A 23,518-nucleotide genomic window follows, 5' to 3' on the forward strand; every position below is an offset into this window, starting at 1 on the left:
CTTTCTCGTTTATCCCCGCCCCTTCCGGTCCTCCCTGCTGGGGGCGGGACCATCTCGTCTTGCTTCCGGCCCCGGGCTCATGAGTGGCTCCCGCTCTCATTCGTGCGTTGCCTGCTGTCCATCCTCCGTGCTCCCCGCAACCTTCCCTCCGTGTGCGGGGGCTTTTCTTCCATGGAATCGATGTCGAAAGCGATGACCCGTAAGTGTAGGGCCGGGTGCCCTCGGAGCGGGCCTGGCTCTCGGGCACCGAGAGCTCTCCAGCCGGGGCCGGGGCTCAGGGCCGGGGGGCGAGCCAGCCTGGGCCGCCCTCCCTGCCCCTTCGTCCTGCGATCTCGAGGCCTAGCATACGGGAGAGAAAGCTCAGGACGTCGAGTCAAGAAGACCTGGGTTCAGATCCCGCTTCCAACACAGAGACCTACCGTGTGACCCTGGGCAAATCACATTCCTGCTCTGGTCCTCAGTTTCCCCATTTATGAGAAATGAAGGGGTTGGGCTAAAGATCATCAAGGTCCCCTCCGGCTCCAAAGCCGAGATTTGCAGGAAATGTCAGTGGTGTAGGGAACCTAAGAAGTGTAACAAAGGGAAACTGAGGCTCCGAAACCTGATCTCCACCTTAAGCAGGGGTTCGTAATCTGGGGTCCCACACCTTTTTTTAAAAAGCATTTGAAGAACTATCTCAGTATAATTGGTTTTCTTTGTAATTCTTTTTATTACCTTTTATTCATTGGGACCCATTCTGAGAAGGGTCCCAGAGGCATCACCAGACTGCCCAAGGGATCCATGACACCACATTTTATATGGATATTTATATCTATCTGTGTATGTCTGTATAGCTACAGATACCCCCATACACACATAGGCCTAGGGAGGGGCAGTCTTCAAAGGTTATGTAGGCCAACCACCTTGTGTCACGTGTAAGAAAGACCTGCCTGTGTTGGGCCACCTGCCAGGGTAGGGAGCTTGGCCAGGGCACAGCAGGCCTGAGCAGTAGAACTGGACCTTCAACTTGGGCCTCTCCCACTCCAAACCCAGGGACATTTTCATCGTGCCACCTAGCTGCCCCTTAATTTTTTTTTCTTAATAATAGCTTAAGATTCTACAGATCATAGGGCAGCTAGGTGCTGCAGCAGATAGAGCTCCTGCCTTGGAGTCAGGAGGACCTGAGTTCAAATGTGGCCTCAGACACATAAGGATTAGTAGCTGTGTGACCATGGGCAAGTCGCTTAACCCCATTGCCTAGCCAAAAAAAAAAAGATTCTACAGATTATAACATTTTGTGCATGGGGGAAAATACTGGAAAACTTGTTATTCTAAATATTTTTCTTTCCAGTTTTTGCATCTTGATGACTTCATATGTAGTCCTTTATCCTAATTATTCATTGTTTTAAGCTGTTAATAAGTAACATTCCTGCCACTTCTGGACTTTGTGTTCTTTAGAAAGTAGTTGCATAATCTGTCTACTCTCTCTACTCTTAGCCCCAGACCTACCAACGGTCCAGGTTACCTAAATTGCTCTTTGGCAGAGAATGGATTTGTTGTCTATACCCCTGAAGATGTGAGGAGCTTTGTGTCTGAGCTGGGCGATTATGGGGGAAGCAACCAAGCTCATTTTATCACTACCTTATTACATTTCTTTAAGGCCAGGTGGTCTGTCTGTTATCTTTTATAGATTTGTCTGAAGGATGCCCTGGCAAATGTTTTACAACTGGGCTCCTCAGGAAAAAAAAATGTACATGCATACTCTTTTAAATTTAATCTACATTATTAACACTTAACAATCCACAAAAAAAATAAATCAGGCCCTAATTTGTTGGTGCAGATGCTCACACTGAAAAGTCACCATTCTGTGTTAGCTGGTTAGAGCTGGGTTTCAGCCTGCCTGTTGTTGCGCTAGATGGAACTCTCAGTCTGTGATTCCTTTACCGATCCACCAAGTGCTAGTCTCTATCCCAAACTACCTTGTATTTGTAATTACTCGTGTATACATTTGTATTCATTCACTTCATATTTATGCTTTATGTATTTATAGATATATTTGTGTCTCCCCTATTAGAATGTGAACTCCTTGCAAAGAGTAATTGTTTCATTCTTTGAACTTGTATCTTCAGTATAGAACAGGACCTGCTACATAGTAGGAAATAATTGTTGATTTATTTGTTGAAGAGAAAAACTAAGAAATGAGTTTCTAGTTAAATTCAAACTGGGCTTTTGCGAAATCTTTTATAAGAAGCATTGTTGTATGGTGTTAAGACCTGGGGCTGGACGTGAGGAGATCTGGATGCTAGTCTTGGCTCTTCAGATAATTTAATTCTGAGTAGTTTCCTGTCTGTAAGCTGACTTAGAGTCAGAGAGCCTCAATTCAATCTTTCTCTTTACTACCTGTATGATTTGAGGCAAAAATATCTTTGACTTCATTTGGGGTTTTAAAAAACTTTTATTTTATTTTTTTCAGTGATAAATCTGTTTTCTTTCCTTTCTATCCCCCGTCCTTGAAAAATGAGCATAAAAACAAAACCCTTGTAAAGTGTAGGCATAGTCAAAACAAATTCCTGAATTGGACATGTTCAAAGACATACTGCTCATTTGCACTTTGAGTCCATCACTTCTGTTCAAGAAGTGGGTAGGATGCTCTGTCTAAGTCAGCTGGGATTATGGTTGGTCATTACACTGACCAGTGTTTTTAAGTCTTTCAAAGTTGTTTGTCTTTACAATATCGTCATTGTGTTAGTTGTTCTTCTGAAGGTGAGATGAGACCTAGGTTTTGAACTTGGCTGACTGGAAAGATGATTTTGTTCTCAACGGAAATAGGCAAGAAAGGAGTAGGGGGAGGGCTGTTTAGAGGGAAAAATACTAAGTTCTGTTTTGGACTTGTTGAGTTTGAGATACCCATTGTGTAGGCAGCAGCAGGAAGCAGGAGATGCAGAACTGGGTGACAGCTGGTGTAGAAAAGAGGGCACAGGGCAGTGCTCTGGGGCCAGGGGATGGATCGTCTAAAGTCAGTAGTCCGTAATCAGACATTTATTAATTGTGCCAAGAACTGAGCATATAAAAAGAGACGAAAGGCAGAGCCTGCCCTCCAGGAGCTTGCAGTGAAGGATCATTACAACAAGTACAGTTTTAGAAAGGAGTAACTTTTAGAATCTCAAGTGATCACAATTTTTGACTTCACCCAAAGTCCCTTGGTAAGAGATGTCATGAAGGAAAAGACCCAAAACAACCAAAAGCAAGAAGATAGTTGTCTTCAGAACCAGTGATAAACCCTGGTTTGTTAGTGCAAAATTATGTAATAAAATCTTAAATATGAGACTGGGACCGATAACTGTTTTCCTCTTACAGTAAAAGTCATTAGTGTTCATGGCCAGCCTTCCCTGGTGTTTACTGTCCTTTACTTGTGTTCTCAGAATTTCGTTTGGCCCTCATCCAGCTCCGTGTGTCTTCTGTCAAGTCAGATAACCTGACTCGAGCTGGTGAGTTTATCAAGAAGGCAGCAAGCCAAGGAGCCAAAATTATAACTCTTCCTGTAAGTATAAAGGGAACGTCTGTGAATTACACGTCTAATAAAAGTCTGATTCTTTTCATGCATCTCAGCTCCTGTCCTGGAGACTCTAGGGGAAGAGGACCAGTGGTGGATTCTGCTTATCCCTAATTATCATCACGTATCTTTTAACAAGTAATCCACTTAAAATATTTTTTTTATAAAATCTTATTGACTCCCTAGTGATCCAGTCCAGTGGACTTTTTCTAGTTCTCGCCATCCTTGACCACTGTGCATCTTTTGACACTGTTGGCTACCCCTTGACACAGATGATTTTTCTTTTAGCCAACACCACACTTTCTTAATTCTTTTCTTTTTAATTTTTTTTCCATATGCTTTTGAGTTGAAAATTTTTTCCCTTTTTCTCCCCCCCACCCTCCCCAAGACGGCGCACAATCTGACATAGGCTTTACATTTACATACCCATTAAACATATTTTCATATTAGTGAAGTTGTAAGTAAAAATTAAAACCAATAGGAGGAACCATCAGAAAGATGAAACAAAACTCAACAGAAGGTAAAAATAAGTGAGAGCGATTTGACTTCCTTGTTTCTTTCTTTGGATGTGGACAGCATGTTCCTTCCCGAGGCCTCTGGAGATGTCTTAGATCCTCGTAATGCTGAGAAGGGTTCAGTTTAACATTCTTAGTCATTGCACAACATGGCTGTTACTGTGTACATTTTCCTGGTTCTGCTCACTTCACTCAGCATCAGTCCATACAAGTCTTTCCAGGTTTTTCTGAAGTCAGCCTGTTCATCATTTCTTATAGCACAATAGTATTCCATTACTTCATATACCACAACTTGCTCAGCCATTCCCCAGTTGATGGGCATCCTCTCAATTTCCAATTCTTTGCCACCACAAAAAGAGCTGCTATGTATATTTTTGTACATGTGGGTCCTTTTCCCATTTGTTTGATCTCTTTGGGATATAGCCCTAGAAGTGCTATTGCTAGGTCAAAGGGTATGCACATTTTTGTAGCCCTTTGGGCATAGTTCCAAATTGTTCTCCAAAATGGTTGGATCATTTCACAACTCCACCAACAATATATTAGCGTTCCAATTTTCCCACATCCTCTCCAACATTTATAATTTTCCTGTTTTGTCATGTTGGCAATCTGATAGGTGTAATGTGGTACCTCAGAGTTGTTTTGATTTGCATTTCTCTAATCAATAACGATTTAGAGCATTTTTTTCATATGACTATAGATGGCTTTAATTTCTTCATCTGAGAACTATCTGTTCGTATCCTTTGACCATTTATCAATTGGGGAATGGCCACGCTTTCTTAATTCTCTTAAACTTTTTTTTAAACTTTCTTTTTTTAACTGTCTTTTCCTAGACCTTCAGTGTGGTGGTTTCCCAAAGGTTTATCCTTGTTCTTTACAGTCTCTCCTTTGCTAATCACATTTTTGTAGATTTAACCACTACTTTACCTCTGCCATTAACTCCCAAGTCTTGGTTTTCAGTCCTAAGCTTTCCAGATAAGCATCTCCAGTTCCCCACAAACCTGTTCTTATTCCACCCTCTAGACCTGGTTCAGCCATTTGTCTCATCTCTCATGTTCAAACTTCAGGCTTTGCTTTGATGCATCCCCATTTCATGTTTCTTATAACCAGTCAATCACTAAGTGCTGATACTTCTGCCTCGCTACCTCCATCCGTCTGACCTTTCCCTTCTGTTTCTGCTACCACGGTTTTGTTTTGTTTTGTTTTTGGTGAGGTGATCAGGGTTAAGTGACTTGCCCAGGGTCACACAGCTAATTAGTGTTAAGTGTCTGAGGCTGGATTTGAACTCAAGTCCTGATTCCAAGGCCAGAGCTCTATTCACTGTGCCACCTATCTGCCCCCTGCTACCACAGTTATAAAGTACTCCCTGCTTGTCACCTTTGATGTTACTGTAACAACCTCAGAACAGGTCTTCCTATTTGTACCTTTCCTCCTATAGACTTCTCATGTTGCCAGAAGAATCTTTTCTTATGTATACATTCTAGTTTCACCACTACTCTGCTCAAAGAGCTTCCATGGCTCCCTTCTATCTGCCAAGGAACTCTTTTTCTTGACATTTAAAGCTCTTTACAATAGGGAGCCACTTAACCTCTTTTCTAGTGCTCTCTCTCCATGCACTTTGTGTGCCATTCAACTTATCTGTGTCTCTGTTGACAGTCTTTCTTATTCCTCCTGCTCAACTCCAGTTGTTGAATTCCTGTGCATCCTTTCATTCCAAGTCAAACTTCCTCTATGAAGTCTGGGATACCTTTTCTCCTTCTCTGGTGTTAATTGTGACTTTTCACCCTCAGTCCTTAAATTAGCACTTTGCTTTTTACACATCTTTGATGTGTTGATCATAAATTATTATCATTATAATCATCTGTATTGGTGTCATTTTCTTACTAGCCTCTAAGCTTACTGAAGGCAGGAGCTGTCTTAGCTACACTGGTATCTGAATTATTTGGGATGAAGTAAGGCAAAACGTCAAGTCAGCAAACCTTTATTATGCTCTTAAAATATGCCAGGCCTACACTGTGCTGACTGCTGGACAAATATTAAATTTGTTGATTAACGTGACCTTACAACTTTTATAATTTTTTTTGTTATGTTTTTATGGGGTTAAATGACTTGCCCAGGATCACACAGCTAGTAAATGTCAAGTGTCTGAGGCTGGATTTGAACTTGGGTCCTCCTGACTCCAGGGCCAGTGCTTTATCCACCTAGGTGCCCCAAACTTTTATATTTTTAAGAAATTTTAATATGCAATATGTCATTTGGCTGCAATCACTTATGTGATTTGACATTGAGTTCACAAGATCTGACACGTGTTCTTTAATTCTTATTATAAAACCACACTTTTTTCATATTAGTTATTAAGTGTACTTTTCACAACCATTTTTTTTTTGAAGTCTAGCCCTTATAGAACAGAAGTTTTCAAAGAGTTTAAGTCAGAAAAGTTTCCAGGCCACTGAAGCACGTTTGTCTCCATTTCTTTGGTGAATTTCTAAACTTTTGTGATGTGTGGCATGATATAAAATCATGGTTGTAGTAATTCATCTCCATTTGGGAATTCTGTAATTCTAAAACAAATCTGTTTCTCAGCAAATCAGTGTCCAATATCCCAAAAGACTTTGTTGCAGTTTTACACTTTTTTACTCAGACTTTTGGGACAGTTTATCACTAATTCCTTCAAGAGAACAAAACATTCAGGCCCACTGGAAGTAAAATAATTCCCCCAAACAGTTTTTTGTGTGGGTATTTTACAGCCTCATGAAAGTGCCCATTTCTTACAGGTTCACTTGAACTTATTCTTTCAGTGATTTTGATATAGTCCTTGAAGGAAAAAGGAAGTTTGATCAGTAAATGTTTTCTAATCTTTTTTACTTTAGACTTGAATACTAAGATTTAAATATGTAATAAGAAAACGAAAGGAAACATACTATAAACTTAAATATTAAAACTTAGGAGCAGCTAAGAGGTGCAGTGGATAGAGCACCGGCCGTGGAATCAGGAAGACCTGAGTTCAAATCCAGCCTCAGACATATAATACTTCCTAGCTGTGTGACTGTGGGCAAGTCACTTAATCCCAGTTGTCTCACTAAAAAAAAAAAATTAAAACTTAAAAATAAAATTTAAAAAAATGTCATGTGCACAGCAGAACATAAGAGAGGATTCAAAATATATAGTAATAAATTTCCATTTCAAAGAAGCCTATGTAATACTACCTGTTATGTTCAGTGCTATCCATCTTTGCTTCCTTCTAAAATTTTTTTTGTTCTCTGGTGTATACTTTTTACTTTGTTCATTTTCTCCCCTTCCTCTCCTCCCCTTCCCCGGGCTACAGTTAAGCTTAGATATATTTATATATAGATATATATATACACATATACATATATACACATACATGCTTATGTTAATATATACTTTCCCTAACAGATTCTACTCCTAATCTTTGTTTTTATATTTGTGTATATCTCATTTCCTATTCTTCCTGACTCCTCTACTTGTACCCAATACTTTGCCCTCCTATTACTTAACCTACCCCCCTCCAAAGATCCCTCCCTTATCCTCCCATTCCCATAAATCTAAACACCCTTTTATATGCCTCTTTGACCTATCCCCTCACCCTCTCCTCAAGAGATCCCTCCCTTGTCCTCTCCCCCCCTCCTTATCCCCTTAGCAGTTTATTTTTTTCTAAATTTAGAAGACAGTTTCACTCTTCTAGATGTATATGTTTTGTTCCCTCTTGAACCCATTCCCAATGAAAGTAGGTTTCCAGAACCAACAGCCCCCCTCCCACATCTAATTCCTCTGTATTGGTTCTTCCTGTCACACCTCATTTGTATAAGATAATTACTCTTTTTAGCTGTTCCTTTTTTTTTTTTTTAACTTTCTGTTTAGGTCTACCCCAATCTTTTTTATGAACTACCCAATTAATTATAACAGTTAGATGTAAGTGAACAGTCATTCCTTATTGAATCCCTTGTAATTGGTCTTTGGTATATGCCTTATGTTTTTCTTGGCTCTTATATGTCAAATATTCTGTTAAGTTCAGGTTTGTTTGTTTTGGGGTTTTTTTTTACAAAGTAATGAAAGTCTGACAATTCATTAAATGTCCAATTTTTTTTTCCCTTCAGAATTATGCACAACTTTGCTGGGTATGATATTTTTGTCCAGGAGTTCAGTTCTTTTGCCCTTCAACATATAGTGTCCCAAGACCTGCAGGCTTTTAGTGTTACCTAAACATTTTGTTTCAGTCTTCAGCTCCAGTGTTTGCATTATCTTGCCCGTGAAAAGCATTTTTTTCTTCATAACAATAGCAGTTTGTGTGCTTTATTAGTCTTTGTTCTTCCAACTTGGAGGAAACCTATGCTGCGCTCTAGAACAACCAGTAAGAACCTCTTCAGCCCCTGGGGCCTCTGAAGGGCTTTTCTTATTTTGTGAGGATTAATAAGGCTTTTTGGCAGAATGGTTTGCTAATTCATGGTGTTTTATTTTGGCCACATTTTCTTCTGTGGTGCAACTGATCCTATTTCTGATCTTAAGTGATGCTTGAAATACTTGACTTCCTCACAAACTATATAAGAATTATTCCTTGTTCTGAGTAATTTGCAGAACATCTTGTAAACTTTGCATCTTCGTATCTATCAAAGTGCTCTCCTCATAGTAGATGCTTAATAAATGTATAGTAAATGAATAAAAATGCTTTGTACATTCCCGTTCAGCCCTACCCCTCTGTAGTCAGTGAGGAAATAACGTGGCTAAAAAGATAATTCATCCTGAGACAAGTGTAGACATACCTGACTTTTAAGAATAGATCATCAAAGCCTGTCTGTCTTAGTTGTGAAAGAAAAAAAAAGATATGAGATAAATTCTGAGCACTTCTTCCGTCTCACTCTCTTAGAGTTAAGCCAAATTTGTACAGATATTTGCCCATGTTAATATTTATGTGGGTGAGGTATAGGGAAGAACACATAGGAGGGACTTTTCAGTGAGTCATGAGAGTAATTCTTATCTCTAGAAACATAAAATCACAGAATGTTTGTTTTGGAAAGAACCTTAAGATACCTGGTTCAATTCTCACTTTTTTCAGATCACCAGAAGGAAGACCAAAGAGGTGGCTTATGGTATAGTTACTTGTTTAAGGTCACAGAATTCAGTTCAAGTTCATCATTTATCATTCATAATTCTTTATGGGTCCTGGGTATCTCAGTCCATTGCATGGAGCCTGTAACATCTTTAAGGCCCCAAAATTGGATGATTTCAGCAGCAAGTCTATGTACCTCTCTTAGACCCATATGGTTTTCCTTTAACATAGGATCTTGATGAGATAGGAGCTGAGTCTCTTTCTTTGTCAACAAGGTGAGCCCTGGGCCTGGGCTTACCTAGTTGAGGATGGGTCAGATCTTTAGTTTCAATGCCTCTGCTGTCCTCAAGGGCCATGTGGGAACTGACAGTTTTCTAGAAGACACTGTTCTCTTCAAGTGTAAACATTCTGGAAGCAACCACTTCCTTGACATAACAGAGGGGCTTTAACATCTGTTTTTGTTTCCTTTTCTCCTACCTCACTTCTAGGAGTGCTTTAATTCTCCCTATGGCACAAACTACTTTCCTGAATATGCAGAGACAATCCCTGGTGAATCCACACAAAGGCTTTCTGATTTAGCCAAGGAATGCCAAGTTTATCTCATTGGAGGTAGCTTTCTGGGGCTTCAGGGCTACATATTTCTTCATTTGGTGGGGGTCAAGTTCATATCCATGTGGGTGTTTTCACAACTGGTAGTGGTTTTTATGTGACTTTTGCTTTTACCATTATTGTTTTCTGATGTTAAAAAAAATTGATTTGGAGTTTTCCTCTTCTCCCCTACTTCCAACAAAGTAACATTGAAGACATACTTTTCCATAGCATGGGTTTTGCCAGTAGACATTTTCCCAAGCATTACAAAAATGGATTTCTGAAAATGTTTGATGTTTGGCATATTTGTCAGAAAGATGAAAGATAAATCACATCAGTATATGTCCAATATATCTGTTTTTTTGGGGCCTCTAATGTGAGGGGTAAAGAAATTTCCCTCTTGAAGGTACATAAGTAAGCTCAACATTAATCTAGGTTTGTTTGGGGAGGTTTTTTGAAAGAAATTTTAAAAAATTCTATTTAGTATGGTAATAGCTTTTACCACTCCTCTGACTGTATTACTGTGTAGTTCCATGTTTGATGTCATGTATGTTATATGCTAGGTGTGATGAGAATTGCCTGAGAAGGACAAACATGGATGAATTGCAGTTTATATCATGGGAGGGAATTCCCAGATTCATGAGATCACAAATTTATTTGAGTGTGTGACATGTATAGCAGTGTATATATTATCTCCATTTTGCAGGTGAGGAAACTGAATCCTAAGGAGGTTAAACAGCTTGCTTACACAGAATGTTAGAGCCAAAACTGGTCTAAAAAACCCCATTGCTTTTTTTCATTGTATCACTACACAAATACTTATTTATACTGCTTTTAAAATTAAGAATAGGCAAAATAAGATTTGGTTAAATAAATCCAATAATTAAAAAAAAATTCTTTGTTATGCTCAGTTAAGGGTAAGAGTCAGAGATGAGAGAAAAGAAGTGAAACCCAGTGCTGGTGATTATATGGAGGAATAGGTACACTCATTCATTGTTGGTGGAATTACAAATTTGTAGAGCCTTTTTTTGGAGAGCAGTCTGGCAGTAAAAGTTACAAAAATAATCATACCCTTTGACCTACATTTCATTGGTAGCAATGTTCCCTGACAGTGTTATTTAAAAAAAAAACACAGAAAACTATCTGTTGAACATTTTTCATAGCATTATATACATAATTTTAAAAATCTAGAAATGACCAAAATTTCCAATACTAGGGTTAAATAAATTGTGGTGATGGAATATTATAATACTATCAAAACTGACGAGGAACGCAAAGAAATCCTAAGATTGTGAATTTTGTGTTGGAAACTACCTTAGAAGTAAAACAAATCTGGAAAGATCTTTATGAAGTCATGGCAGGTTTTAAAAAAAGGTGGAATGGGAACACTGAAGTATACACTAACTATCACTTTATAATAGGAGAAGTGAATGAGAATAGACAAAAGATTTCTGATAGGAACTTAAAAGTAACTGAAAAATTGTTATAATTTTTAGGCTGAAATTAATTCATTTAAGTAAAACTAGATAGTGAGCAGATTTGACTAATTGTATTGACATTCAACATTTTAAAAAATAATTCATTTTTTAAAAAAAGAGAAGCAGAGACAAAATAAACAATGAATCAGACTTTTATCACGTTGCCATCTTGTGGTCTTTTGCCAAAGACTTTAAAAGCTTTATTTCATTTTCAAGACTCCAAGGCCTCAGTGAAAATACCTCTTCATATTTGTCCCCCAAGCCAGATGAAATTAAATTGAGAGCTGGGTATCTGTCTCTGATATAATTATCACAAACTAACATCTAATTGCTTGAGGTTAAAATTTAAATTAAGGAACACTTGGATTCTCTTAAACCTGTTTTTGTTATGTGCCCTAATGTTGTTTCTCATACACGTAGGAACTTATTTCTGGAAGTATATATATTGAAAAATATCACTTTGAAAAACATGTATTCAAATAGCCTTATTTTTGGCTTATTAGAAAATATTGACAAGCCATTAATCACTTTCCACAAGGAAATTAAAGTCTAACTTGCTGTATTTAGAAAAATTTTGATGGTATATGTATAAGTGGTTTTTTTCCCTGTTAATGAAAGGCTCCATTCCCGAAGAAGATGGTGGAAAATTTTACAATACCTGTACTGTATTTGGTCCTGATGGAACTCTCTTGACAAAGCACAGAAAGGTAAAGGATGTGATGGAGTCTCATTTGTCCTTGTTGGCTGGTCTGCTCCATTTTTGTCTTTGTATGCCTAGTGTCTTGCACATGGAAGACACTTGATAAATGATGATTGAGTTTAAATACCTATAGAACCTAAAGAGATCTCTAGTGGTTAATCGATGAAGTGGGATTGGAGTTCAGGAGAGAGATAAGGGCTGGATATGTTTGGGAGTAATCTTTATGGATATGTTACATGAACCTGTGGAAGGAGAGATCATGGATAGAGAAAGTAGAAAGAAAGAAGAGCTCCTGGGACAGAGACTTGTGGAATACCCACACTTAAAGGAGTGAGAGAGCAGCAATGGTGTGTCAGAGAGAGTGAGCAGGAGTGGTCAGAGAGGTAAGAGGAGAACTGGAGAAAGCTCTGCTGTGGAAGTCGAGACAGAGAGAATCTCCAGGAGGAGGGGAAGTCGAGGACAAGAAGGGCTGAGGATTTAGCCAGGGAAGGAGGATGGAGAATTTGGGAGAGAGAAGTGTCAGATTAGAAGCCAGATTAGAAGAAGTGTGGCAGTGGGTAAGCTGCAGGTATAAATGATGTTTCTGGGAGTTTGGCAGCAAAATTTAGTTCAGTTTCAAGAAGCATTTATTAAGTGCCTGTATCATGTTAGGTTGTAGGGCTACAAAGACAAAAAGATGGTGGTCCTTGTCTCCTTACCTTGTACTGGGAGTGGGGTGGGAATAACCACATAGATAAATATAATTAAATACAGGAAATATACAAAATAATTACAAAGTATGTAGGGAGCTGGGTTTAACAAGAGAAAGTGAGGAGGGAGGACATTTCAGGCATGGAGAGGAGCATTTTAGGAAGGGCTTTAAGTGCCAAACAGAGGAGTTTGCTTTCTACTCTAGAGGGAGTAGGGAGCCACTGAAGTTCCTTCAGCAGGGGAATGAAACGGGCCTGTGCTTTAGGAATCTTAGCTGGATGGCTCTTTGGAGGATAGATGTAGAGAAGGGGAGTTAGAGACAGGGAGATCATTCAGTAGTTCAGGGAAGAAGAGATGAGGGCCTGAATTGGGGTTGTGGCTGAGTAAATTAAGAGAAGGCTATAGGTGTGAGATGGAAGACCCGACAACTGAGTGAGTGTGGGGATGAAGCATCTGTCCTGTGCTAGGGCCCACAAAAACAAACAGTCCTTCAGCTTGAATTCCAGTGGGGGAGAAGGGGGAGAGGATCCAGTATGTGAACAAGCAAATCCAAGGACGCGTTTGGAGACATCTAAGATAGTGAAAACTGGACGAGCTGGGATGGGTGTGGCGGTGGTGGAACCCCGAGGGGCAGCAAAGCGTGAGTAATGGAGAAGAATGCCTGTCGGAAAGAGATGGGATATGTCACATACGGTTTTTCCTATGGAAAGAATTCCAATCTTATAATCTTAAGGAGAAACAATGCTTCAGGGAGCTAGATCAGCAAAGCCACGGATCCATTTTGCGGATGGTGTTCAGCGCTGGGCTGAGAACTTTTTATTCCAGAGACATTAGGAAGACACAGAAGGTTGTTAAGCAAGGGAGTCACATAGCAGTGTCTTACCTAGGTGGGGATTGTTTTGTCAGCTGAGGAGAAGGTGGGGATGGGAGAGGAGAGCCTGGAGAAGGCATCTGAGTTAGGTGGTGGAGGAAGAGGAGGAACGCAAGGGATGAGACGGCAGAGGAAGCAGGAATGAGACTTCGGGGTGAGGAAGGAGAAGGGTTGGCTGCATCCCAGGATTGGAGGGTGGCCATCTATTGAATCCTGTATATGCAAGGATTCTCCACTTTAACATACCTGAGAAGTGTCATCTGTCCTCTGCTTGAAGCCCTCCAGAGACAGCCCATCACCTTTCCAGGCATCCCATTCCACTTTTGATCAGCTCTGACTGCCAGGAAGCCTTTTCTCACCTTCCATCTAAATTTGTTTCTTTCCAACTTCCACCAGGTTTTCCTGGTTCTGACCTGAAGGACCAAATAGAATAAGTGTCATCCCTCCTTCACAGGATAGGTCTTCAGATACTTGTAGACAGTTGATATGTCCTGTGCATTTTATATAGATTAAATATCCTCGGTTCCTTCAACCAGTCCTTATGTGACATGGACTCCTGGTTAAAAACCCAGGAGTCTGGGAGGATGGTAGTGATCTGAAGGGAGAGTAGGCTATGGATTCTGTGGGCTGAGGGGGAGAAGAAAGAAGATTCTCAACATGGGAGGACCACCCAAGGCATCAGAGTGGGAAATGCTGTGCATAGGGAACATCTGCTAGGCCTATTGGAATAGAACAGAAAGTGTGAGAAATAGAACCGGGAATGGGGAATAGGAACCAGACTGTGGAGGGCTTTCAGTGCTCGACCAAGGGGTTTATATTGGCATTCTGAAAGCAAATAGGGGAGCCACTGAAGTTTTTTGAGATCTGTGTTGTAGATTAGAAATAATGTGATCCTTCAGCCAGTGGTTTAGATTTACTAGGAGGGATGTTTACAGGATTTTTCCACAACTCCATATTTGCATGTGTAAAATATTAGTTTTTGAAGACTTGTGAGCATTCCTTGATAACCATGCCAATTATTTTTGAGACAGCTTCATTTGTTTGACATTGATGTTCCTGGGCGGATTCGATTCCAAGAATCAGAAACGTTGAGTGCTGGTGACAGTCTCTCCATGTTTGAAACCCGTATGTACAGAGTTACGTGTGACCTTGATCTTTGGGTTGATTCTTTCTCACCCACTTGTCAGTGAAGAGTGGCAGTTGCCTCCATCCCCTTCTTGGTCTTTACCCACGTGGGATTAGTCCTAATGTGAGGCAGTGTTTCTTAGACCTACAGTCAGCTTGTTTTCCCCACCCCATAGTGGGATGTGGGAGCTTACAGATGGTCTACACCAATGCCTTCATTTTACTGATGAGGTGAGCAGACCTAGAAAGAAGTGACTTGCCCGAGGTTACAAAGCTAATGAATAGAGGCATTGACATTTTAACCCAGGTCTTTTTACTCCAAATCCAATCATATTTTCCCGAACACCAAAGTAAGTTATTTTGCAAAACCTTGTTCCAAGTCCGTGGACAGTAGAGGCAGCCTGGGATAGTGGTGAGAGAACTGGTCTGTGAATCAGGAAGACCTGGGCTCAACACCTGCCTTCACACGTACTGGCTTTGTGACTTTGGGCAAGTCTCCTGGGGCCCGTGGGAAGTTTCTAAAAGTATGAATTGACAAACAGCTGCTTTCTGATCTACGTTGGGCTTTAACCTCCACCAGTGAAATCACAGGTGTGGAACAAAAATACCCAAACACCCCCATCCGCTTTTCCCTCAGGGGGCCTGGCACATGGTGACAAATGCTTGTTAACCAACCAGTTGGCATTCCATGGGCAGTCGAACAAGTGTGGAATGAAACACTTCATGTGAGCAGCGGGACACTAAGTTGCTTGCCTGCCTGCTGTTTATTCCAGCTTTCCATTGGTAGCCAGGCTCTGCCTCCAGAAAGGCGTCATTTAGGATAAATTAGGGTTGCAGGATTAAGATCATTTTGCTATTTATGCACCATCTCCATTTTTTAACTAAAAGGACTAGCAATTTTATTTTGGAATTCTAGTATAGTATGGGGACCTGAGAGCTGTTTTGTGTCCTTATCCATGTCTCCTAAGTTGAGTCAATCAAAAACTATTAAGTTCTTGCTAATGTGCTGAGTACTGTGCTAGACATTGAGATTAGAAATTTAAAAATGAAACGGCCCCCGTCCGAAGGGAGGTTACATATTACATCCTATCGGGAGATCCAGGTTGTCCAGGGTCCTGTAGAATAGGGCACACCTACCCCTTTGGCAGTTTGCTGAAGCCTGCGGGCCTCTTAGAATGATTTTAAATGCATGGAATAAAATATAAAGGATCATAAAGGAAATCAATTATGTTGGAATGCAGTCATCAAAAGATTAAAAAAATAACCCAGCCTAGGTCATAAGCTCTAATTTAAAAGCCCCTACTGTAAACCACACTGGGGTATATTTGGGTGAAGGAGGGCCTGAACCTGGGCTCCTGGTCCTCTCTTCCTACTGGAAACTCACTCCCCACCCCCGCCCCCCAGTGTTACTATTGTTGCTTTTATTGTTATGGCTTCCCTTGCTTGGTGACACTGACTTTTTGTCTAAATCTCTTTTATCTGAGAAACAGCTTACTGCAAAGTGGGCGTGGGGATTTGCTATGACATTCGCTTTGCAGAACTTGCACAAGTCTACTGTCAGAAAGGTGAGGACTTTTTTTTTCTTTTTCTGTTGCTGATGAAATACTTGAGGGCCTTGAGTTGTCTGAGCCTGAGTAAGTCCTTGGTCAGTTACCAAGTATAGGGAAAGCCCTGGATCATTTTGAGACTGGGGAAAGAGAATGGATAAGAATCAAGTCGACGAGCACTCAGTTCACATGCCAGGCACTGCGCTAAGTGCTGGGGATGCAGAGAAAGGCCAGAAACAAACCTTTCTCTGCTCTCAAGGAGCCTCACAGTCTGATGGAGAGACAAGGTGCAGGTCGTCAAAGGAGCTATAGATCAGACAGTGTGGAGACAATCACCTTTACTGCATGCTGGACAGATACTCGTCCAGTCTTTGCCTAAAGAGGTCCGTCAGTTAAACCACTGCCTCTTTAGGCAGCACATTCCGCCCTTGGAAACGGCTCCTTCAAACCTGAATAATAGATTCACGCCTTCAGAATCCTCTCTACTTAACGCTGCAGGGGAGAGTCCTTCCTGAAGACTTCCCTGGTTTCCTCAGCTCAATATGTTTACTCTTCAACGACTTCCTTGAGCACTTAGTCTAGTCTCTCTTTTGTGATTCACTTATAGTGAACACTCCTGGTCAGCTCCTGGAGGACAAGGGACCATGTCATTTTTCATCTTTTATTCCTAGCACCCACTAGAGAGATTGAGCAAAGGCCCTTAAAAACGCCATTTCATTTGGAAGGGAAGGGGAAGGGAGTAAGCTTTTCTAGAGCATTTACTGTGCCAGGCACTGTGCTAAGGCCTTACAATTATTATTTCATTTGATCCTCACACAACCCTGGGAGATAAGTACTGTTATTATCCCCATTTTACAGTTGAGGAAACTGAGGCAGGGGCTAAATGACTTGCTCAGGGTCACACAGTTGGTAAGTGGCTGAGGCTGGGTCTGGACTCAAGTCTTCTTGGCTCTAGGCCCAGCCCTCTATCCACTGAGCCACCAACTACCTCAAAAATTGGCAAGTATTTATTGAATTTATTATGTAATTATTGAATGTCTAGTGTGTGTTCAGTGCTGTGAACTTGGAAGACTTGGCAGCAGTAGAGGTAACTGGGTCGTGCTATCTTAGTGAGCTTCATGAACTTGTCCGAGTCAGTCTCACACAACGTGAAGGAGCAGGGGATGGATTCCCTGCCCCACAAGCAATTTACAGTCTATTGTTCAGATTGAAATCCGTCATTGAGAGTTGAGAGAGTTTGGCTCAAATGGTTCTTTTCACTTTTCTGTGGGGCAGTGAGCCACAGATGGGGATTACAAGAAAAGGAGGTTTGGCTTTGATGGGCTGCTTGTGTAGACTGGCCTGATTGGCATTTTTTTCAGGTTGGAGGCTGTGCCAGGTGAGGAGCAGTGACATGAGCTGCACTTGTCTCATACCAGCTTTCATATCTCTTTCTTTAAGGTTGCCAGCTCCTGGTATACCCTGGTGCTTTTAATTTGACCACTGGACCAGCACATTGGGAGCTGCTCCAGCGAGGCCGGTAAGATCAGGCTCATTTTTTAGGGCCTTTTTTTCCTGAAAAATTTTCCAGCTTAGTAGACTGCTGACCCATTAGAAACCTACCATCCACAATGGGATGTCACCAAGGGACTCCAGCCTCAGCTTGGCCATGTTGGGCAAATCCAGTGGGAAGAATTCCTGCTTGTTGGTCACATTGTGACCAGCCACACCCCTGACCCCCAAGAGCCCCAGCAGTGTTGTGCCCCTCCTCGTCTGGGCCTGGGAGCTGGAATCTAGGTTTTAGTTTCTTGAGATATCATGACATGTAGGGCATTGGCCTTGGAATCAGAAAGATCTGCATTCAAATTCCATCTCAGAACATCTACTCACCTTGTGACTGGACAAATCCCTTAACTTCTGTCAGCCTCAGTTTCCTTATCTGTAAAATTGTGGTAACAATAGCACCTGCTTCACAGGGTCATTGTGAAGTTCAAGTGAGATAACATACATAAACATTTTGCAAACTTTAAATTACTGTAAAAATTTCAGATATTTGAAAAATCTGTTTTTGTTGCTTTGGGGAAAATGGATAAAATATTTTGTGTCCTTTTAGAGACTTGATCTTGACATCTCCCATGTTTTCCACTCAAATTTTAGGTCGTGGTTAGGGAACTGATATCTAACTCTCATTCTTATAATAATGCTCAATTTTAAAATGTACTAATAACCAGGAGCAGCTAGGTGGCACAGTGAATAGAGCACTGGCCATGGAGTCAGGAGAACCTGAGTTCAAATGCGGCCCTGAGGCCTTGACACTTACTAGCTGTGTGACCCTGGGCAAGTCACTTAACCCCATTGCCTAGCCAAAACAACAACCCCCCCCCAAAAAAAAATGTACTAATAACCATATTTTTAAAATTAGAAACTTGTGGTTTCATTGGTATAGGGAACTTTTGGTGAGAGAATTCCCTCTCTCCTGTGCCCTGAAATTGTGAGTTTTAGTGAGTTGCTGAAGTGACTTGCTGCAGGGCCACACAACCAGTGTGGGTGAGGGCAGGACTCATATCTAGATCTTTTTGACTGTAAGGCCCGCCCTGTACTCATTATGCAGTACTGCTTTCCTGGAACCAAGATAATGAGACTTTCTTGTATAGTGCTTATAGACTTTGAAGTGTTATCCCACATATATTGTCTCATTATTTGCATTCAGAAATTGATTGGACCTTTGGGTCAGAGTACCATAAATAGTACCCTGTTCATCTGGTCATGATCTGGTTGTAGATCAGGGTCCATCTTGTCTAATCAGCTCATTTTACAGATGAGGAAGCTGAGGCCCAGAAAAGCATATTTTATAGTAAATTTGCCTCTAGCCATGTTTCAGATTTCCATGTTTCCTAAGTCCCTCTTGCCAATCTGTGACCAGAGGTGAAGAAGAGAGATAGTGGGAATCGTGGATGGCTGTTGTGTGAGATGGGAATGGGGGATGGAGGGATGGAAGGAAGGACTGATAGACGGACAGACAGAGACTGTGCAAGAGAATATCAGGCTCCTGGGGGGCAGAGATGGTCATTTTGTCTTTGTACCCCTAACGCCTTATACATTATAGGTGCTTGTTCCAGCACTCCAGGGGGTCTGTGGTCTCGTGGATGAGGGTTTCTCTCCATCTTTGCAGATCTGAATCCATCCGTGCTTATTTGGTCTGTGAAGTGTTCATCTGTAGCTACCATTATGTTAATAAGGGAGCAGAGGGAGGTGTTCACGTAATATTCTGGGAGCTTTCCTTGGGGTCTCTTGATGTCATGAGGAATGACCGACTACAGGGGTAGGCGATGTGCCTGGCAAATTCACAGACATGTCTGAGGCTAAAAAAAGCTTGAGAAACACGAATATAACCTGATAGTGGTACCATTGCTTCTGCCTTATTCCCTTATGTCAAGGATTGCTTCCAAAAAATCCTGTTTTATTCTGTATTACTCAATAGCTAGGCCTCGAGGCTTTGTCTACACAAGGAAAGGAAGGGAGTAGTCTGTGGCTATTGTGTGGTTAGGCCCTTTGCTCTGGCTCCCCCCTCAGGTGATTGGCACTAATTACCATTGAATGTGAAGGCATGAGCCGTATTGTGGTGTAGACAGTGTCTGGAAGTGTATCCATTGTTGTTGCCTCCAGCTATTCCACAGTTTCCCTGGTTTAGCCGGCCTCTTGGTATTCTTGGTATTTTGTCTCCTGAGAAATTCTTCCATCTTGTTCAGCTGAAAAGGGGCCCTCTCTGCATTGGAAAGTATTATCAATCATTCAACATTTATTAAGGCTACTATGTGCTAGGCACTGTACTAGGCACTGGATACAGAAAGAAGTAAAAGATAAGTCCCTGCCCCCAAGGAGCTTACAGTCCTAAGAGGAGAGACAGCATGTAAACATCTGGGGCAGGAATTTTGCAATATGATCTAATTTTTTATGAAGGGATTACTTATTTTCTCATCTTTTAATTCTAGTGCTGTAGACAACCAAGTGTTTGTGGCCACTGCCTCCCCTGCCAGGGATGTAGATGCCTCATACGTAGCCTGGGGACACAGCACGGTGGTGAGTCCTTGGTAAGTTTCTTCATTCCTTTCTATGTGTACATTGTGGTGTTGGGGAAAGAGAGCCAGTGTGAACCTGTGTGACCTAGATCACGTCTTTTAACCTCTACGGGCTTCAGGTTTCCTTATCTATAAAATGGGGTAGAATGAGATGATCTCTAAGGCCCCTTCCACTTTTAAATTTGGGATTCCATTCCCTTGTGATGTAATATCTCAGAATAGAATCCCTTTCAAATTTCTCTCTATCATTTGGACAGTTTTATTCTGTGCATTGTGGACAGTTTCTTACAGATGTTGCCACATGTCATGTGACATACCCGAGATCTTGCAAAGTAGTAAGCTTCAGACGTAGGATTTGAACGAAGGTCATTTCACTTCAAAATCAGTGCTCTTCCCACAGTACTACACTGATTCCTATCAGCCCAGTGACAGAGTAGTTAAGTGGTTGTACAAAATTGGACCTTTTTTTCTTCCTTTCCAAAAACTGAACCATAGAGTTCTAGGAGACGCTATGGGGCTGTATGCAGAAAAGAGTATTGTGGCAATCTGTTAAGTCTGATTTGTCTGTAAAACAAATTCAGTCATAGCTGCCTGGTCAACTGAAAAAAGAGTTAATTACTAAAAGGAGAGAAATTACAGAATTTTACATGGGGTTCTGAACATTCTCCAGGTCAGCCTTTCTTTTGGGATTTAGCATGGATTGGAGATGGAAGTGAATTAAGAAACAGACCCTGTGTGCATCATCAGACTTATTACATATTAATTGCATTATGTGACAAATTATATGACAAATCTACATTAGGAAGAGTAAAAATAACAGCCTTCATCCTTGGAGATAACAGAATGTTTAACCTAGAAGGAACCTTAGAACTAGACACCATTGTGATCTCCAACTCTCTTGTTTTATAGGTGAGGAAACTAAGGCCATTTGAGGTTAAGTGATTTACCCAAGGTCACACAGCTACTAAGCGTCAGAAGTGAGGTTTTAGAAACATATTCTCGCTCTTTCCATTACACCAGCCAGTTACCCGTCGTCCTTTCCCTGTAGAAAATGCCCCTGCTAAATACGTCCTTTTTCTGTGTTGGCTCCTTTGCAGGGGAGAAATTTTAGCCCAGGCCGGCATCGACGAAACTGTTGTGTACGCAAACGTAGGTAAGACTCGTCTGCCAGTTTGACCCTGTTGCTCTTCCCCCTTCAACTTCCGTTTCCACGTATACAGTGGTGGCTTAGTTTGGTTTTGCCCTCCACACTGACTCAGCAGTTAGGTGGGCTGCCTTCTGCCTCTCAGGAAAAGAGGTGGGAAGCTGAGGCCCAGAATCTTAGAGAGGTGGAAGGCATCCAGTCCTACCGACCCACAACAGACACCCCCACCCTCATGGAGCAACAAGTGGGCATCCCAGCTGGATATCGAGTTTTACCGTTAGCACCCATTGCTCCTGGTTCTGCCCTGTGGGACCGGACAGAACCAGTTGGATCCCTCTTCACAGCTTTCACGTGACACCGAGGTGTTTTTCCTCCCAGCTGAGCATCCCTGTGGGCAGATTGTGACAGGCATACATTTCAGAAATGGCTAGTGTGTTTGCTTGTTTCACTTAACTGTACTTACTTGTTAAAAGGGAGTATCCCTTAGAGAATAGGGCAAAGGCAGGGTCTTTGGGAAGTGACGCTGATGCATCAACATTAGTCAACATGAAAACAAAAATAAAAGCACCAACAAAGCCCTTAAAAACAAACCAACCACCCCCCTCCTCCAGAGGGTTAGACCCAGACCAGTCCCAGGAAATGGTTTCTGATTTGCTCTGGGAACCCCCAGTAATGAGGAGGTTTTGCTCTCAGAGGAGGCCGCATTTTAGTAACAGAACTTGCTCTTCTTGCAGACCTGAAGAAGTTGGTTGAAGTTCGCCAACAAATCCCTGTTCTCAGCCAGAAGAGGAGAGACCTTTATGCCGTGGAGTGGAAAAAGCCCTGAGGGGTGGAGGAAGAGGGGCTTCTATGCCTGGATCTTTAAATTCTTATCTGGATCTCCCTGTTTTTTAAAAATCTCAACCTTTTTCTAGCAGTGAAGGGTAAAGAAACTAATGAGATTACAGAACGTTTTTATTATTAGCCATTGGCTTGTAATGGACATGCTGACCAAAGTAGTTAGCAGAATGAAGTGTTAGATCCTGATCGGGTGCAAAATTCACATAAAACTGAGGTGCCTGTGGCCAAAACTATTACATTGCTGTTCTCCAGAATTTACTAAGATTTCAGACGTGGCCAATGTGTTGGATTATTTTGTTTGATTATACTTGTACCTTAAAAGGGAGAGCTCCTATTCTGCAGTTGTGGGGCCTGGGTGTTGAGTTAACTGCCTAGTGACTGAGATGGGAAGAAAAGAAGGAAGAGCATACATTAAAAACTGGAAAAGAGTAAGTTCAGGGGGAGAAAGGGGCAGTTTTGTGAAGTTTCCTCTTTTGTACTTTAAATGTTTGTGTTAAGTACACAATAAGAATTATTTAAAGATAACTTTAAATTTGCATTAAAATTAAAAAATACGGGGCCTCTTCCTTTGTGGGCATGGTTGTCCTCACCAATAAAGTCTCTCAGATTTACTAACATAGTTCTTTGGAGTGTCCCCTTAAGTGAATCTAAATATTTTATTCCGCTTTCCTGCCATGTTTCTATGCCTTGTATGAGCCTACCTAGTCAAAGATCAATCACTCAGGCTCATCAACCCTCTATTTCCTATTAACCTTTCTGATAGTGTAGGTTGTCATCTCTCATAATGTAAGTGAAAGAGCCATCCTTTACAGCCTAATGTCTAGATGCTGGAGAGGAGAGTTTCTACACAAACTTAAATGTGAGGGTTGTCTTTGCTAAGTGTCTTGTGTAAAGTGTGAATTAACAGCAGTACATAAACAAGAAATGGTTTCCAAGCTCAACACTGTAAGAACCCAAAAGTAGCTTTATTCCCATGTGTTAGTGGATTATCCTGTCTCATTTTACCTTTTGTTTTTGCAAGAAAAACAAATGGAGAGGTTTTGTCAACTGCAATCCGCAAACTACTAACTCTTCCTTGCCTGGAAAGGAAATGGGGAGCAAGTTGGAGTCTGGGCCAATGCAAAAAGTTGTGAGTAACTGCTCCCTTTTCCAATACCCTCGTACTTCCCAATGGTAGCCAGTGCTTTAACTTGTTAAAAAATCGACTTAATGGTAACTTCAGTTAAAGTTATTACAGGCACTCACTACAGATAAAATTATGTAAAGACAGGTACAAAATTCTCAAGAGAAGTAGCTACTTGGTAGCTAGTGCTGTCCTGGAATGCTAGCCCTCAGCTGCTCTTCTGAGTTAAGTCAGGTTGTCGT

General features: G+C 41.3%; 1 protein-coding gene across 1 annotated transcript; it reads left to right on the forward strand.

Moving 5' to 3' along the window:
- Window positions 1–37: 37 nt before the first annotated feature.
- Window positions 38–22,772, forward strand: NIT2 (nitrilase family member 2). The gene is made up of 10 exons (XM_020999908.2): window positions 38–199; window positions 3,402–3,520; window positions 9,601–9,721; window positions 11,797–11,885; window positions 14,471–14,564; window positions 16,055–16,129; window positions 17,552–17,630; window positions 20,083–20,181; window positions 21,267–21,322; window positions 22,048–22,772. Exons 1-10 carry the CDS (start codon window positions 172–174, stop codon window positions 22,137–22,139), a joined length of 852 nt encoding a protein of 283 aa, XP_020855567.1. The 5' UTR covers window positions 38–171; the 3' UTR covers window positions 22,140–22,772.
- The last annotated feature ends 746 nt before the right edge of the window (window positions 22,773–23,518 follow it).

This window comes from Phascolarctos cinereus, unplaced genomic scaffold (assembly GCF_003287225.1).
Source record: "Phascolarctos cinereus isolate Bilbo 61053 unplaced genomic scaffold, phaCin_HiC Scaffold_726;HRSCAF=1367, whole genome shotgun sequence".
NCBI lineage: Eukaryota > Metazoa > Chordata > Mammalia > Diprotodontia > Phascolarctidae > Phascolarctos > Phascolarctos cinereus.

Bases quoted from the DNA above. Each gene is read 5' to 3' on its own strand.
- NIT2 (XM_020999908.2), top strand. From the start codon at position 172: ATGGAATCGATGTCGAAAGCGATGACCC. The intron at 20,182-21,266 runs GTAAGTTTCTTC...GCTCCTTTGCAG, and splicing joins AGCACGGTGGTGAGTCCTTG to GGGAGAAATTTTAGCCCAGG. The intron at 21,323-22,047 runs GTAAGACTCGTC...CTCTTCTTGCAG, and splicing joins TGTTGTGTACGCAAACGTAG to ACCTGAAGAAGTTGGTTGAA.